Consider the following 16617-nt stretch of genomic DNA (forward strand, 5'->3'; position numbering starts at 1 on the left):
GGCCAAACCAAAAGCCAGATCTGAACACCACTGAACTCTGGGAAAGTTCAAATCTATCGTTTGTGGTTCAGGTTGAGCTCTAATTAAAACAGACCAGTTCGAAAGGCAAATGTCTTAAAACCAAAACAAAACAAATGTTTCACGTGAAAAGTCTTAGATTAGGCTATATGGTACCAAGTAGTGTTTTTGTCTATCACATGATGTCATGTTCCTCTGCTAACACAAACTGACAGCACGCACATGCTGCTATATGAGATGTTCCATGCAGACACTTTGAATTTAACTTTGAGCAGGACACAGTATTCATGGAAATACTTCATGCTGTGCAAAAAACCCATCGGCAATCTTACTGCCACTCAGATTTGAGGGCAGTCTGCCGCCTTTCAAACTTTCCATGCCTATCCCTAGTAGCACAGTAGTCCAGGGTCTTTTAAAAATCAGTGTCTCGCCTTCTTTGAGCAAAGCTTATGCCTCGTTATGTCAGCAGTATGTGGAATATTGCCACTAATCCCTGAAAACAAACAAGAAAGCGGTGCTGCAGAAACTTCGGTTGTGTAAGAGGGCAGGGAAATCCCAGCTAACTCTCCTGCTAAGAGCTTCTGTTTGTACTGTAGTTAATACTACAGTGTCGGTAATAAAGCAACATGGTTGATCAATGGACAAGGGAAAAGCAAACAAAAGGGAAGGGAACTTGGTTTCAGCATTACTGAACTGCTGAAGTAAAAGAAAATGGGAGACAGCGAGGAGCAAAAGAAAGAGAAGGAGGGGGAAAGTGTTCAAGCCCCATCACTGATGCCAGGATGTCACTGTGCACCAGTAGGTAGAAAAAGAGGGTCTCGGACAGGAAGATTTAGTCAAAGAATCACAGCGAACATATAGTGAGTGTACAGTGAGTAACCAGCAGTTACTCTCCCTATGGGCTTTATTCTCTCTCTTTTATGTTACATGTAAGAACTGAACATGTAAGTATTTTCTCTTTGTGAAATTTAAGTCTAGGTTCTTTGTGGACAACTGCCTAAAGTTTCCAAAATTTCCTTCTTATGCAAACTAAGCTAATAACCTTACGGGGCCTGTTCTACCAAGATTTTTCAGTATGGTCTTTTTTCAGGCCTGGACTGACTTTCTAGAAGACCAAATCTCTCCATGACATTTCTGTCCTTTGCTTCCTGTTTAGATAAGGAGATTTAAACAGCAACCATTTTTGTTTGAGGATCCCAGAGTACTTCACAAACGTTTAAGTGGAGGTTAGTCCACATTAATTAAGCCTTTCAATTCCCCACTGAATTTAGTCATCTTTAGTCTCCAGACAGCGAGATACGAAGTGACTTGCCCAAGGTCACAAGAAAAGTATATGGCACAGCTGGGAACAGAGTCCAAGTCCATTATCTCCTTGTCCATGCTTTAACCATAAAATGATAGTTCTCACATTGAACTAGGAGCCACAGGGTATGTGAAAAATGATAGGAAGGGAATTGTATTGAGCTGCTTGAGGTGACGCCTTCCTCTCAGCTTGGACAAAGAGAATGAAAAATGATTTTATCCAATCTGAATGAGTCCTTCTTGGGTTAAAGAATATTCAAATGTTTTCACTTTTTACTCAGAGGAAACTTGCAGTTCAGATATGTCTTTACTGGTCAAGTTGTAATTAAAAGAACAACATTTCTAATTAAATCATTCTCTAGCAATATATTAAGTTCTATTTATGGCATCCTTTAAGACATACCGAAACAACAGAAAGTGGTAAAAAACACACCTATGCAAAGTAATGAGAGACTCACAATATTTTCTTCTGCATCAATTTTGTAATGTTCATGAAAGAGGATTGCCAGGAACCTAGCTATTACTTTAGAATTTTCTTTAAAGCAAGAAGTAGAGTAGAATGGGAAGAGAGACCTACTCATGTCCTACACATGATAATGTATTGATTTACAGCAAATCTAGTTGAAAGAATCACATGGTCTTGTGACATTGTGAAAAATATGGCAGTACATATATGCTTATTGACTTGTGCTAATCTTTCTCTAAGTATGGAGTATCACAAGTGCTTAGGAATGAGAAGAAGTTAGAGAATAAAAACCACTTCACTGTTTAGGAAAGTTCACCACCTTTGCTATGCAGTTAATAAATTACCCCATGTATTTTTGCCTGGAATACTGGCATTGGCAGTTTTCCAAAACACTGACTTAGACATCAAGACTATCCTTCAGAAACTCACTGAGCTCAACCTTCTCCCAGCTACCTACCATTAAGAGCCAGAACTAGCCCAGCTTAATGAAACAGCAATGCACAGGTGCACTGTGCCGACCACTTCTGATTTCGGAGCCTGCTCATTGCCATTCACTGTTACCGATTCTTCCTGCTCCTGGCCCATCTCTTTTTCTTCCCTTCTCCCTTTACATGCATTCGTAGATCTCCTACGCTCTTTCCCACTTCCTCATGTCCCTAGCCAGGCAGTTGAAAGGCTTCCATCATGGAGATTGAAAACATACTCCATATTAAATGTAACAGAATAGTATGACCAGCAGGTCCATGTTTCAAAGACATTCAATTTATATCACAGCTGAGAATAAACAGCAGGGGAAGCAACTTGATGGGTTGCTGGAGGCTGTGGTACCCTTTCTTGTGGAACATGTCTCTGTCACTTGCTAAATAGGTGCACCATCTGGTGGTAATTTTGGACTCCCACTTGTTCTTGAATTTCCAAATAGCGGTGGTGGAGTTATTCCTCTGGTTGCAGCATTATTTTTTTTTTTTTTGCCAGTGTCTGTCTGAAAGTCATCAGCTAAGACAGCTTTTGCAGGTACTACTGGTGAAGGAGTACCAAGAATAGATGATACTTTAAATGAAGATCAAGTTTCCATGTCTGCTATGTGGGGCAGACAGGTATGACTTTATGAGAGGACCACATGTTCCTCTGAGAAACATACACGGAGAGGTGGAAAAACTTCATAGACAAACAAAAATTAGGTATTAACAAGCTTGATACCTAATTAGGGAGTCTAAGCTCCCAGGATAGTCAACAGGGACAGTCACACAGTCGAATTAAGATCGAAATCGCCCTCTGGAAGTGCTTCTCTCTCTTCTTTGACCATACAAGGAATACAGGCTGACTAGGTTCCTATCTTAGACATCTTGTGCAAATGCCTGGAGCTATGTGGTATGAAACTGGGCCAAAAGAAAGAAGTGAGGAAGGGGCTCCCCCTTTTTCTGCCTTTGTTGTCTGAAGCACTTTAGTTCAGCAACAGAGACAGAAACCACCGCTACCTCTTGTGCCATTGCCCTCAGAAGCTGCAAGGATGCACTGACCATGTCAGATGGGACTTTGCGTGGAGACCTCTTCTGAACAGGATGGGTGGAAGCTGAATCAGACAGAAAACAAGTTTCCATGTTGTCATGAAGAAATGAGTGAACAGGTAAAAATAAATCATGATCCATGAGTAAACTTTTTTTGGTTTAGCAACTTGAATAGAGCTTTCCAGTCTACAGCAATTCAGTCTGTGTCTATTATCTAGAGATTCTAGAATTGTCTTCTCCCAGTGCAACAGTGAGCTTTCTGTGGTGAGAGCAGACACTTAAAGACTCCTCAGCAATCCGAGCCCACTTTTTACACCGGCACTGGTTAAGTCTTAGGAATCATCTTTCTTTCACAATCCCAGAAACTGGAGATTGAACCTCTGCAGTGGAGACAGCATTACAGACAGCAACAGACTACACTTGCTGCTAAAAGTTGTCTCCTAGATCCACTTCAATCCTAAGGCCAAATCTGATCAAAACTGGATAGGTGTGTCAGTTTTTACTAGCTAAAGGACCCATCACCAGCTCGATCTTGCATGCTGGCTTTCACTATGACTTCTGTATTCTGCAAACCACTCGGGACATGCATTTAAAGTGAAACACTTTCAAACCCTCTTTAATAGAACTTCAAACAGACGGTTTAAAACTAAGCACCCAATAGGGTAAACTGAGCACAACTAACGTTGTTGGCGGGTTTGAATCCAGAGACAACAGCTACCTTAGAATCGCCATGCTAGATTCATTTTTTCAAGCCTCCAAATAATAGATGATATAGTCCTCTTTCTTTAGTCCGCTTGCTTTATTTCTTTCATTTTAATTTGACTCTTATATCAGTAACAATAATATTATACTTCATAGTTATGGACATACAATACATCAGTAAGAAATTAACTACAGTCACGAGTAATTTAATCCAGTGCTAAAAAGTCATGCATGATACTTAAGAAGGAAAACTTTGTCAATCCGAAAATAAGGTATTTGTCAGATGTAATATTTTGGAATATGCGAGCCACTTCATTAGAAAAAGAAATTGCCCGTGACTGGAGGCAAGACAGCAAACTGCATGGACTGCTGATCTAAGCCTGAATGCTAAAAACATTTGTTTGCAAACCAAAATGTACAGATCAACAAATGCTGTGTTTTTTTTGTAATGTTTGTAAATGCCTCTCTGTGCGTTTCAAGCTTTTCAATTTAGAAACAGATGGTTTACCAAACAAAATGTGTCCCAAAGAACAGAGGAGGAAAGGGAGGGATGCTGCTACACATGTAACTCCGAAGTCTAATGTTATGTTTAGCCTGTCCTGTTTGATGTAGAGGTTGAACTAGATGACCAAACCTATCATCTGTAATTCTAGGGAAGAGATTTTTGACAACATAGTTAACCGCAGTAGTAAAGCTCAAGGGATCTCCAACGTCATTAGAACCCCAAGTTATTACAGGATCACATACCGGCAGGTTAGCTGCCGTCCCGCGCTACCTGTCATCTTACATAAAGAGCTTTCCTTGCAGTGGCAAGATTTGGCAGCACCTGCCTGTTTGCAAAGTTGCTCTGTACTTAAAAAAATCAATTGTTGTATCATTGATTTCCATTTAACTAATTAGGTTTTAGCTGAGTCCCTGCTATGACATCCACCTCCGCTTTGAACTTCTGCTCATACCCAAAAGCCAGGAGCCTTTTCAGGGGCTGTAAAATCCTGGCTCTGGCGAAAGTCGTGGCAAAATTTCTACTGACAGCAATAGGACCAGAATTTGGCCCCTGTCATTTTGGATTAAGCCCAGCACCACTTTATGTAACTTCAAATGTTATTTGCCTTCCTGTTTTAAGCATGCATGACGTTGTAAGTCATTGACCAATAGGACTGGGACACTGGAAGTAACTAATTGACTCAGCATGCTATGAATCATTTGTAGCCAGCAATTTTATTACAAAGTGACATAAAAAAAATGACATTAAAGGAACATTAACATTCCAAGTGAGGCATTTGGAAGTAAGGACATGCCAAACTTAATGTTGCTATGCGAAGTTAGCCCTGTTGTGTCCAAATTTTGGTACAGTATTCAATTAAATAATAGCCTAGAATTTGCATACTATCTTTTCCACAGGACCTCTGACTCACTTATCCCAAGGCAGACCAGAAAAGTAACACGGAAAATTTTACCCTGAGTAGCTAAAGAAAAAGTTAAAAGTGAGAGAAAAGGAGGGGTTTTGTTATGGCCAGTGCTGAGCAGGAGATGACCAGAGTTACAGGTCATTACAGACTCTGCCTGTAAGGCCACATTATAACAGTTCCCTTTTCCATGACAGCTGATAGCATATTTATTAGGATGATTGCAGAACGCCAAAAACCATAAGTACCCACCCCTCTCCAAAAAAAATGTTTCTTTTCCATACCGACACTTAAATGGAGCTATTCCATTTAATAAAAACCAGGTCCATTTAGTTTTGAATCATTCAAACAAAGTATTAAACTGCATTCCCCCCCCTCAGTCCATTGTTTTTTGAGACCTGAGGGTTAAGGTCACAGGAAGACAGTGTGTCGTGCTACGTGATGTCTCCTGTCAAGCTGTGCGCTGTGTTATGGAACCATATAGCTTAGAAAACATACGGAAGCCTGCGAGAGCAGAGCTCATGAGACGATATAGAGACTTGAGTCTCCCCAGTTACACTTCCCTGCATCAATTTACATCAATGCACTTAACTAATCTAAAATTAAGTCCACTAACAAACAAAAATGGAGTTGTTCAGGGTCAAGTATATCAGTGTATTTTAGTTTGAAAATGTCTACAAACACCACTTCCAAGAAAATCTTCATTTTTACAGGTAAAAATGAAATGAAACAGAAGTTTGAAAAGTTAGCACTTCCCTCGGGATGGAAATTGCGAATTTCATTCAGGTCAACACCTACCATTTCTCATCCAGCTGCCAGCCACACAGAGTTCATGAGGTAATTGTATTAACATATTAATGCTATGTTTAGAATAAGGATGTCTGACTTTTAAAGCAAGCCTGCTGCCAGAAGTAAATATTTAAACGGCAACAATAACATTTTAATTTAAGAGAACTTACACTTTTCTTCAAACTCATGACCCTTGAGGGAAAAGAAAACACAACTGAGCTATGCTTGAACTAGACAGTGGTACCTTACAAAAAGACTAGGGAGTAGAGAACATAAATTGGGAAATACAAAAAATTGTCTATTCATAGTTGGAAATTATTATATGCTACAGATTATATATGTTAGACATTTCTTTTATAGGGAGACAAAGAAAAAGAGATAGAGATGATAAAATTAATGTAGCAAAATTACTTTTTTTCTAGTAAAGTCAAGCAAAATTTATTACTGTCAACTCTTAATTTACAAATGGTACTGTCCATTCACATTTATCTTTTTATCTATGATTTACAGTGTGTTTTGAAAACATTATTAAAGCCTCACCGGATCATTATGAAGCTCTGGCATCTAAGAAATTTTTAAGGCACAGAGAAATTATCACCCACAAATTTTCCAGTTGATTCACTAAACTGGGAATCCTGCATCCTTTCAAAATAGGATGTTTCTTTAATACAACAGCACTTCCGTAGAATAGAAAGATCTTTTTCTTTTTCTAAAAAGACCTCCAAATGACAGAAACTTACTAAAATGAAGAAGAGTCTGAACCTACCACTCTCACAATAGGCTGTCTCCTCAGTTGAAATAATATAAATTCTTAGCACAGTGGTTGTTTCATAACTTTTTTACCAATCCTTCCCAACCTCAGCTACCACCAGCTGGGAGGTTTATTTTCTTATTCTGGTTTGGGTTACTGTCTTGCCTTGCTACTTGTGATAGTAAAAAGCTTATCCACCCTTCTGCAGTCAGAAAGTATGAACTGTTTGAATCAACTCCTTAATTTCTTCCAAAGACGCTAATGCAAACTAAAATAGCCCTCTCACTTACTTTACGTTGTAACTACTAGAGTATCACAGCTTTTTTTTTCCACTGTTTAGCTTTTCATCAAGATGAATTGCACTGAAAAAACTGTTCTCGTAAGGCAGCTTGCATGTCTTATCGTACTTACCTTACTGCCTGTAATAGCCCAACTTTGTTCCAGCATGGCCTTTCTACCTTTGTAAGGCAACTTGTGCGATGATAGTCACTGACATAACTGAAATCCTTCTGCAATAATATGTATCTAATAAGCTAAAACAAACGTACTGGATATCCTTAAGGATAGCTTTGTTTCTCCCTTCAGCTACAACATGTCAGTTATAAAAAGAAAGGCGTTGTTTGAGGCATTTTAAGAGAAGGCTTTGCAATGAGTGTTTGAGGTGTGATAAATCTTGCCTGCAAAATGAGCACACTGAGGACGATTTGGGTTTTTTTTTTTTTCATCTTTATCAGCTGCCTCTGCCTGCCTGCCTGTCAGTTACCCAGCTGGTATGGGTGGTGGTTCACTATGCATGACTTGTTGGGTTGTTTTTTTTTTTTAATTCAGCCTAATAGTGAGAAAACACTCTATCTAAATAACCAAGAATTATACATCTTGTTATATACCACTGTGCTTCTGTTAAAAACTATCCTTGCATAAGCCACAGCTCATTAAATTTGCCATGGTATTTATAGCATCTACTAGTTTAACTAAATCACACTTGTAAATGCAATGGTTCCTCATGACATTTTGTGACATGGACATCAGCATTCACTCCAAGGTGGCCATGTGAGTAATAAAGACCTGGTTTGTATTGGTCCTACATGGTCTTCTGGAAGTTGCACGCAGTCCTAGTACAGATTTCAGCTGATTGAATGCATCCTGTGCACCTCTCTCCTGGCATCCCAGGCAGCCTGCTGCACTAGGAGTTGAAAGCTGATGCCATCCCCTGGGAAGCCCTCTCTCACACTGGGATATTTTTTACCATATCCTAGCACCAACGCAGACATCCAGTTCAAATTACTGAAAACAAGTTTCTTTTTGATCAGTTGCTTGAACGCTCAAAGGACATCGTTGTCTGGGACCATGCTATATGACAACAACAGAAAACCAGAATTTTTTCCACATCAGGTCCAAAAGCCACTGTGCAATTGAGGTTCACAACAACTGACAAATGCCTAAACCAATCATAGCACCTACTGCTATGACAAAGATAATTACTGCCTTTCTGTCGGTGAAGTGTGTACCCTGCTCTGTATCATATTTAAAATAATCTAATTCCAACTCATTTTCCCCCTCCAAATTGTTTCCAGCTGTACAATTTCTTTCTTTCCCCCATATTGTTTTTATTGGATATAATGCAAGTCTGTAAAGATAGATTTTCCCATAATAAATACACAGATGTTAGAATAATAAACATACAGTCAACCTGATATATGAATATTGCTAAGCATTAATAAATATATAACTAACAACACAAATCGATTAAAAAATTGGAAAATGGGAACATAAAGTAACAGAGAAAGAAATGGCAGGAGGAAAGAAAGGCAAAAAGTGAGACAGAAATGTATGAACTTTAGGCAAACTATCTGGATTCATTTATGGTTCCCTTTATTGATTTGCTGATAGCATTAAAGCACAAGTATGGTTGTAAAGCATTCCTAAGAATGCCTCCTGTCTTCATGTATTGGAAGTTTTCTGCTTGTACTGAAGCTTGTACAAGCTTTCCAAGTTGGCCAACTCATACCGTACAAGACACTACTGTGCTAGATTAATGTATCTGCTTGGATGCAAATTTCCATTTTTGGAGAATAATGAGTCTCTCTACTCCTCCCATTTTTGGTAGGAAGTTTTTATGAACATTTGGCACCTCGGTTAAACCACCATCATAGCCCAGAATAAAAATGACTGGATTCATATGTGAGTCTGAATCCAGATTTAATTAAGCCTATATATGGCCTGAACCAAGAATAATTTACTGACTGAGACTCCCTCCGCATGTATGGTAAGATGCCAACCATTTCTCCATGACACCATCACTTACATATCTTTCATGCCCCATTCCCATGTTCTTTCAGGCCTGCAGCTAAAACACTGGGATCCAATGTGGACTTAGTTACCTGTTTCCAGTATAAAGACAGAAAGAATCACTTTATTTATGAGTATCTTTCCTTCAGAAGATGTTGCCCTCCTTTTCTTAGTCTTCTGTTTGAAATTATGCCGTGTTTTTAGTGGTTTATGTGTGCATGTGTACAAGTGCATGCTTGTACATAACCGTGACATTCAACTTTATTTTCTGATTGTGTTTCTCAAAATAACTTATAAAGTCTTCTTCACCTATGAGTTAATAAAATCCATGCACAGATTTTGTTAGTCCTTAAAATTGTAGTTTTCTCTCCCATCGCTCCCCCTTTCTGCCTGGAGAGTGGATCAAAAGTTGAGCAAATGCATGGCAACAGGAAGCTTCTTAAGAGACTGTTCTTCTCCTAAACCTCCCACAGCAAGCAGAGCTTTAACCTCACTTCAAATGCATCCTTTCAACATGCCAGAAAACTACAGACCGATACAAAAGGTGAGAGATTTTTTTAAAAAAAACTTCAGAACTCCTTTGTTTTTTGGCTGTTTGTTGATTCTTCCCTGTCAGGTGTGCAGTTCAATGATTTGCTAAATCATTGCATCAATGACATAGCCAAATGAATATTACTAAATTGTGATCATTTTCCACATCATGAGTCTGACAAAGGAGACATCTACAGATTTCTTTTGATATCTTGACAGCTATATTTTTCAAACCACCTAATTTTTGCCCTGGATTTCGCACTGGTAAGAGTAATTTGTTTACAAGCACTTTAGATTGGAGAGTTCCAGTGGAAATGGTCCATGCACAAATAATTAGCCAAAATAATCCATTGTCAAAGAACAACAGTAGGTTTCACTTCCGTTATTAATTCTGACTTCATACTTCAGAGGCTGCACTGCTTACTTTTTTGCATGGAGTTATTTGCTTCCAAACATTATTAGTGATCTGTAACTTTCAGAGGTACCTACATGATAGATTGCTTCAACCATCTTTTGGGGGAGTAGAGACCAGTCGCTAGGCTGGAGCTCTTTTGCATCGATAACCTGATAGGACCAGAGGCTTTACTCTTCCAGATCAGGGTCCTTGCATTCAAAAAATAAGAAGGACAATTATCTTTCAACAATGGTTATCAATAATAACAACTGATATATCATTAACCAATTAATTTTTTAATCCATTTGTTAAAGACATAATCTTAAAAAAGGTAATTTGTTGAAGAGACTTACAGCAAGAAGAATGAGTGGACAGTGCAAAAGATGACTTTATGTGAGAAGCTGGCATGAAAACTAAGGATGAGTGCAGGAAGGTGACAAATACAAGTATGTACAGGGACAGGATGAGTAAAGTGAGTGTAGTAGTGACTTTTCTTTGGGGATGGCATGACTATGGAAAAGTTCCCACCTATAAATATACCAAAAAAAGCTATACACAATGCTTGGCTAATTCATCCCATGCTATATCATTTGTTCATGCTACTAATTTGGATCTCTCCATCACTTTTTATCTCTGGCTGCTATAAATCTTTCACACCAACATGAATGCCCCACACCTATCATAATTTCTACAGTTGTTATTCTGTCCTCTGAACTATTCAATTGTTTTTAATACAGGCTCCCATGTACTATATAGGTGGTACAGCCCTCATTCACTGAAGTATCTCTTTGAAAAAACAGCTCAGCACCAATCCAGCTTAGCTAACTTACTGGGGATTCCCCTGGCACAGTAGGATCGCCAGATGTCACAAGGGTGGACATTTGCTCCTCTGTCATACCTTCTGGCTGCCACTTGGTTGTGGCTGGAAGACATACATAGTTGGAGCATAATGGCACCCAAGAGGTGGTGCTGGCAACAGATGCACAGCTGTTACAGAAACCTCATGTTGGGTGGGTCTGGGGGTTTGCTTTGAATTTTGAAGGAGGAGTTTTGCATCAGGATGCAAACTAGAATAACCATAAATCTTCACTTGTCAGTGTTAGCGGTAGAGCCTTGGCCCAGTGGCTAAAGAGCAAGTCCCCTCTTTCCCATACAGATAGACAGCAATTAACATCACGCTATCATTACTTGCTCGGCCTCTCCACCCTACGACCTGGATAACTTGCCTTGATTGTTCATCTCCCTAAGCAGTTCTGGGAAGAAGCTAGATGAGCTTTCCTTTGGGGTGAAATGAAAAACATGCTTGTCTTTTTTAATCTTAATCCTTTCTTCAGCCTGTTCAGACAGAAACAAATGTCTGGTGTAGTGTTTCTGTATGTCTCAGACACGGATGTGTTTTGTTACACATGTGAATATGCTTACAAGTATTTTGTACCTTTAAGTGGCTGGAGTTTTTTAAGCTTTGTCCTTTTTTATTTTTTCCCCCTCACTAGTGTAATAACACCACTTCCTAAACCCTGTCCTTTTCCTAGGTACTGACCACATCATCTCTGGGTGCTGCTCCACTAATAAAACAAACAAAGACATGTGGATTACAGGATCCTTTATAGACCTGCATGGAACTCATCTGGCTCAGCTGGCAGGGGTCATGTAAACCTTCTCCATCCGTTAGAGCTTGTGTGGTTTCACACCCAACAAATGTCAAAGCAGAACTCGGCTGCAACTGCCAAGTTTTGTCTGTGTTTGGGTTAAGCCATAAAAGAACCCGCCAAATTCCACATCAGTCATTTCAGAGTTGCAAGAAACCACCCAGGTTCGGTGAAGAGGTCAAGAATCTGGTGAACATTTTGGCAAATATGACCTAAACAGTGGCTCAAGAAAACCCTGTTTTTTTCAAACTTTGTATAGTTTGACCAACTTGATAGCTGGTCTATCCTAATGCCAAACAATTTTTGTCTTCTGTAGCTCTTTTTTTGCACAGAAAAATTCAGAATGAACGCACAGGAATGATTTGTAGTCCTCTTTAGGCATTTGGACTGTGCTCACTTGCAAGGTTTCTGAGGATGAAAGGAGTCTCTCTGGTGAAGAGGGTTATTACTCATGAGTACAAGGATGGAGCTGATGAGGTGCCACAAGATTCTCAGCTTGAAGAGAAGAGCAGAGGTGGTGAAAGCCTTTTCACCAGGAAGCTTAATGATGACACCAACTCTGGAACAACCCTCCAGAGTGTGCTTCTTCAAGGACATAAGTGATCTCACAGAAGTGAAGAAGACTTACTTGTCTAAGGGTCAGCGCATGCCTGCAAGCTTTGGCAGATCAAGACAACATAGCATGAAGAAGTACAACGGTGGCATGCTTGGCAGCTGTATATTTTCTGGCAGCAACATCATTTTGGACATCAGCTTAAGACAAACAAGCATAAGACCAACCAAGGAGGACCAGACCTGTGCTTCTAATAATCAAGACAAGCGACTAGATGTTTTTCTGGTTCATTTAAAGTTGAAGGTAAAAGTCCAATTTTAGGTTATTTCCTGTATATGGGGTCTTGAAAATGTTTAATGCCTTCTGCTCACACTCTTTTTAAGAAACAAAAGTTAGGCAAGAAGTATTATCTAAACAGAATTAGAAATACCTTAGGACAAATATGGGAAGAGAGACTGATGAGCAAATTCCTCACCACCAGCTTTTCAGCATCAAAACCGAATTCTACTAGACTTTTTTCTGAAGTTCAAAAAGTTCAGACTTTTCTTTTGCCATTGATTTGGTTTACTGGGTCTTTTTATTATTAGTTTTAGCCCTCTCCTTTTCTGTGATTTGGTGTGGAGTAATGCTCACAGAATATAACAGATTCTCTGTGGGTGTAAGTCACTTTCCCTAATGCCAATGGATTTATTCAATTACAACACTTCACAGCTGGGCCACTGTGCGCTTAAAAAGCCCAGACCTCATCCAGATGCTCAGACTTGCATGTTCCTGAAAAAATATTCAGTTCCATCATTGACTTAAGCATACCTCATCTTTTGGTGTTCATTTCACAAGGGTGCTGGAAAAAAAAAACCAAAGCCTTGACCTCCAGTAACAACCAAAGCCGTGTATAAGTCCTTTCCTCTTTGCACAAATGGGATGCAATGTTATGCCTTTTTTTTCACATGGTTTTAATGAGATCTTATGTCTGACCACATTCAGTTGTGTTGGAGGCACAAGACTCACCCAAACTATTGAATTCAAGAAAGAGGAGTCACCCAGAGAAGAATTGGACATGAGAAGAACAAGCTACAACCCCACTGAGAAGCTGGATGATATCAGTCTGAGTGCCCTTGTGAGAGCCACACACTACAAAATGTTATCCCAGCACTGAGCAGCAGACAGTACGGGGGGGTAGTAAGTGGGCAGCCTTTGGGGGAGAGAGGAAAGGTCAGGAATAGGCTAAGGATACTCAGCTGGGTGATGAGGAAAATAATGATTTCATTGCTGGAATAAATTTGCATAATCTCCCCTATGAAATAATATCAGACATAGAGCAAATGGAAAGTGATAAATCTGACTTCTGCCAGCTAACAGCTTGTCAGACCAAGGTCCTGTGTTATTTTCTTTGAAAAGGTTTCCTGCCTCAAATCACTTGCAGTATTTTCTTTACTGCATGATAGCAGCACTAAAATGGATATGTATCACTGCCATATATTGGAAGACCAGTGTCATACGCACTATACTTCCATCAGTTAATTGGGACTCTCCCATTACTTAAGCTTTTGGGAAGTCTGCAGACGGATTTTTTGGACCTGATTTTAGGTGCTTTTTGATTGGCCATAATATGCACCGCAGTTATCATGGCAACTTCTAACAGAATTATAATTGGAAATCTTTTTTCACAGGGTGTGATGACTGTGTCTTTGGATGCCTGTGCAGGCATTGCTGGGTATGAAGTTGCACAAATATGAATGACTTCATCTACAGATCACCAGAGATATCATGTCTCTTGCCAGTTACTTTTCAATGAGTGAAAACAGAAAGACCACAGTTGTTCTGGGAGCATCACTGTTGAACTCCAGTAGGCAAATACCAGAGGGTTATAAACCTTTGCAGGACTGCAGTGAGAAAGCTAAAAGAAAACCATCCCCAATGTATCACTTCAGCACCGTATTAGAGACACCCTTACCTACTCGAAGCTCTTGTCCAAAGACTGTTTTCTCTCCCAGCGCGGAGCAGTTCCACCTCCCGTACCGAAACTGGTACTGGCACTCATTGATTCCCATTTGTGCCCCTTCCCCGATCACAATGATGGCATCAGGGCGGCTCTGGCAGATCGCTCGCTGCCGAGGGGCCAGGCCTGGGATTTTGTTGCAGATGATATTAGCTCCTAAAGCCACCACAGATGACAAAGCTCTGAAGGAAAAAAACAAAAAGACACGTTATAACCAAATTGAGGCCATTAATTGCTTTTATCATGTGCTGTCATGTGCTGCCCTGTGGCAGGAAAGGTGCTGCGCAAAAGGGGAAGGGTTGGAGGTTGGGTTCCTATAATTATCCCAACTTATCCCAACCTCTGGTCTGCCAAAAGAGGTTGGAAATCTTGCAATGATTCCTGAGCTGATTGGTGCCAGAAAAAACAAAGAAGTGAAATTTTGGCACTTGTGCTTCCAGTCCTACACAGAGCCATCAGCTGATGAGATGTGGAAAGCAAGACATATTTAAAAGCAAAAAATTGTGATAATTGATTGTCCTCAAACCTCTGAAACTCATGTCTGCTTTGAATGGCCTACGTAGGTTCAGGCTCAGCATTTTAGTTACTCCATCCCTCATTTGAAACTGTTAAGCACAATTTAGAGAACCCTCTTGCCCATTATTACAGTCAGAGTATTGATTGATAAATGAAAGTTCACCAGCATAACTGTGCTTTTAGATCTGGCAAATATCATGGAGCACATAGGAGTGATCCTTAATATGTGCCATCCAGAATAGAAATATTTGTAGTTCTCCTTCTTCAAGTATATTTTCAGCATTCATTATGAAGTTTGCATATAACTTGCACCTGCCATATGTTTTCACTTTAGTGCATTTAGTTTTCATTTCTCAGCTCACTTTTCAACATCTTTACAGGCTCCTTTTTCAACATCTTCACGGGCTACATTTTAAGTGGTAATATTTTGAAAAAATAAAACAACATGGGTACACATTCAGTGATGCCTCAGGTCGCATCTACCAAGTACCAGCCAGGCCCATGCCAAGATGCTTCAACTGGCTCCGGACAAGTCAGGAGGAGCAAAGAGAGCAGTATAGCTGCATTAGCAAACCAAGCCTTGCTCAGCATGGTGTGGTGGACCCTGAGACAGCTACACAACCAGTCTGGAAAAGCCCCTGCCACACTGCCCAGCTGGCTCTCCTGCTCCTCGGCTGCCAAACTGGGGTGCCGAGAGCATCACTGCTTCTCGGCACCTGCAAGGAAGTATCTCCCTCTCCCCTCTTTAGCTTGTCCCAGCCTGGTATTGGATCATAGGGGTAATTTCACTTTCCCAACAAATGCTGTTGTTGATTGCCTCAGTAATGTAAAGATGCTGGTCCAGATCATGCTGCAGCACCTTGTGTTTAAGTGGAGTTTCACAGTAACAGAATTCACCATACATAAATAGGTGAGTAACAAACGGGATACAGGCTAACTCCCCTGTTACCGTCCTCTCCATCTTGAACACTAAGTCTTTCTTCTTAGTGTTAAAATTTTCCCATTGGAAATGCTTCTTTTGGAAAATGCTGACTAAACAAAATTGAAGAATTTTATAGGAATTTATCAACTTTGTTGCAAAGGTAACTGCAAAATTACATAAATGTTGCACTCCAACGAAATCCGAGTGTTTAATTTTGCCATTTCAATAAACTACAGTAAAGCTAGAGCAAAAGGGGTGAAATGGAGAGCTCTTCCCTGGCCAAAATGAAATACCACTTTTACTGTGGAATGGAAATACCATGATGATTCACGCTGCCTTTAATAGGTATTCATGCATCTTTTCCAAAGTTAACAATCCATGAGAAATTTGCCAGTTGTTTTTTTTTTTTTATTTATGGCTTGGGGAGGCTTATAGATATAAAGACAAGATATTGCAAACACAGAGCATGCATGCCATGTGGTATTACCTATTAAACAAAAAGAAGGACAAAATGCAGTTGCAGCTCCAACCACTCGCAGTGTTTGGAGCAGAAGCACTCAGACCTGTAGCTTGAATTCACGTTCCTCTGGGTACTGAGCAACAAAGCTGGAGCATCAATTGGAACCAGCAAGTCCCCAAGATTCATGCAGGTTTTGAGCTAAGATTTTGTTTCTGGCCCATCTCTACTTAAACAATTGAATAAAATATTTACATTATGGTGTCTTTAAATCAGGACTTTCCAAGAGATATGATAACCTTCAAAACAAATTACGAGTTTGATGAAGAGACAATAAGATTCTCTGATCTTTCAATGGCACTTTT

At 39.8% G+C, this 16617-nt stretch overlaps 1 protein-coding gene across 1 annotated transcript in view; it reads right to left on the minus strand.

The window, feature by feature from the left end:
* Positions 1 to 15809, minus strand: part of WNT7B (wingless-type MMTV integration site family, member 7B) — a 41747-nt gene extending 25938 nt beyond the window's left edge. The window contains exons 1-2 of the mRNA XM_009696811.1: positions 15804 to 15809; positions 14313 to 14539 (exon numbers count right to left, since the gene is read on the minus strand). Coding sequence (XP_009695113.1) covers positions 14313 to 14409 — 97 coding nt within the window. The 5' untranslated portion in view covers positions 14410 to 14539; positions 15804 to 15809. The remainder of the gene's footprint in view (positions 1 to 14312; positions 14540 to 15803) is intronic.
* Positions 15810 to 16617: the final 808 nt, after the last annotated feature.

The sequence above is a fragment of the Cariama cristata genome, unplaced genomic scaffold (assembly GCF_000690535.1).
Source record: "Cariama cristata isolate BGI_N322 unplaced genomic scaffold, ASM69053v1 scaffold11840, whole genome shotgun sequence".
Classification (NCBI taxonomy): Eukaryota; Metazoa; Chordata; class Aves; order Cariamiformes; family Cariamidae; genus Cariama; species Cariama cristata.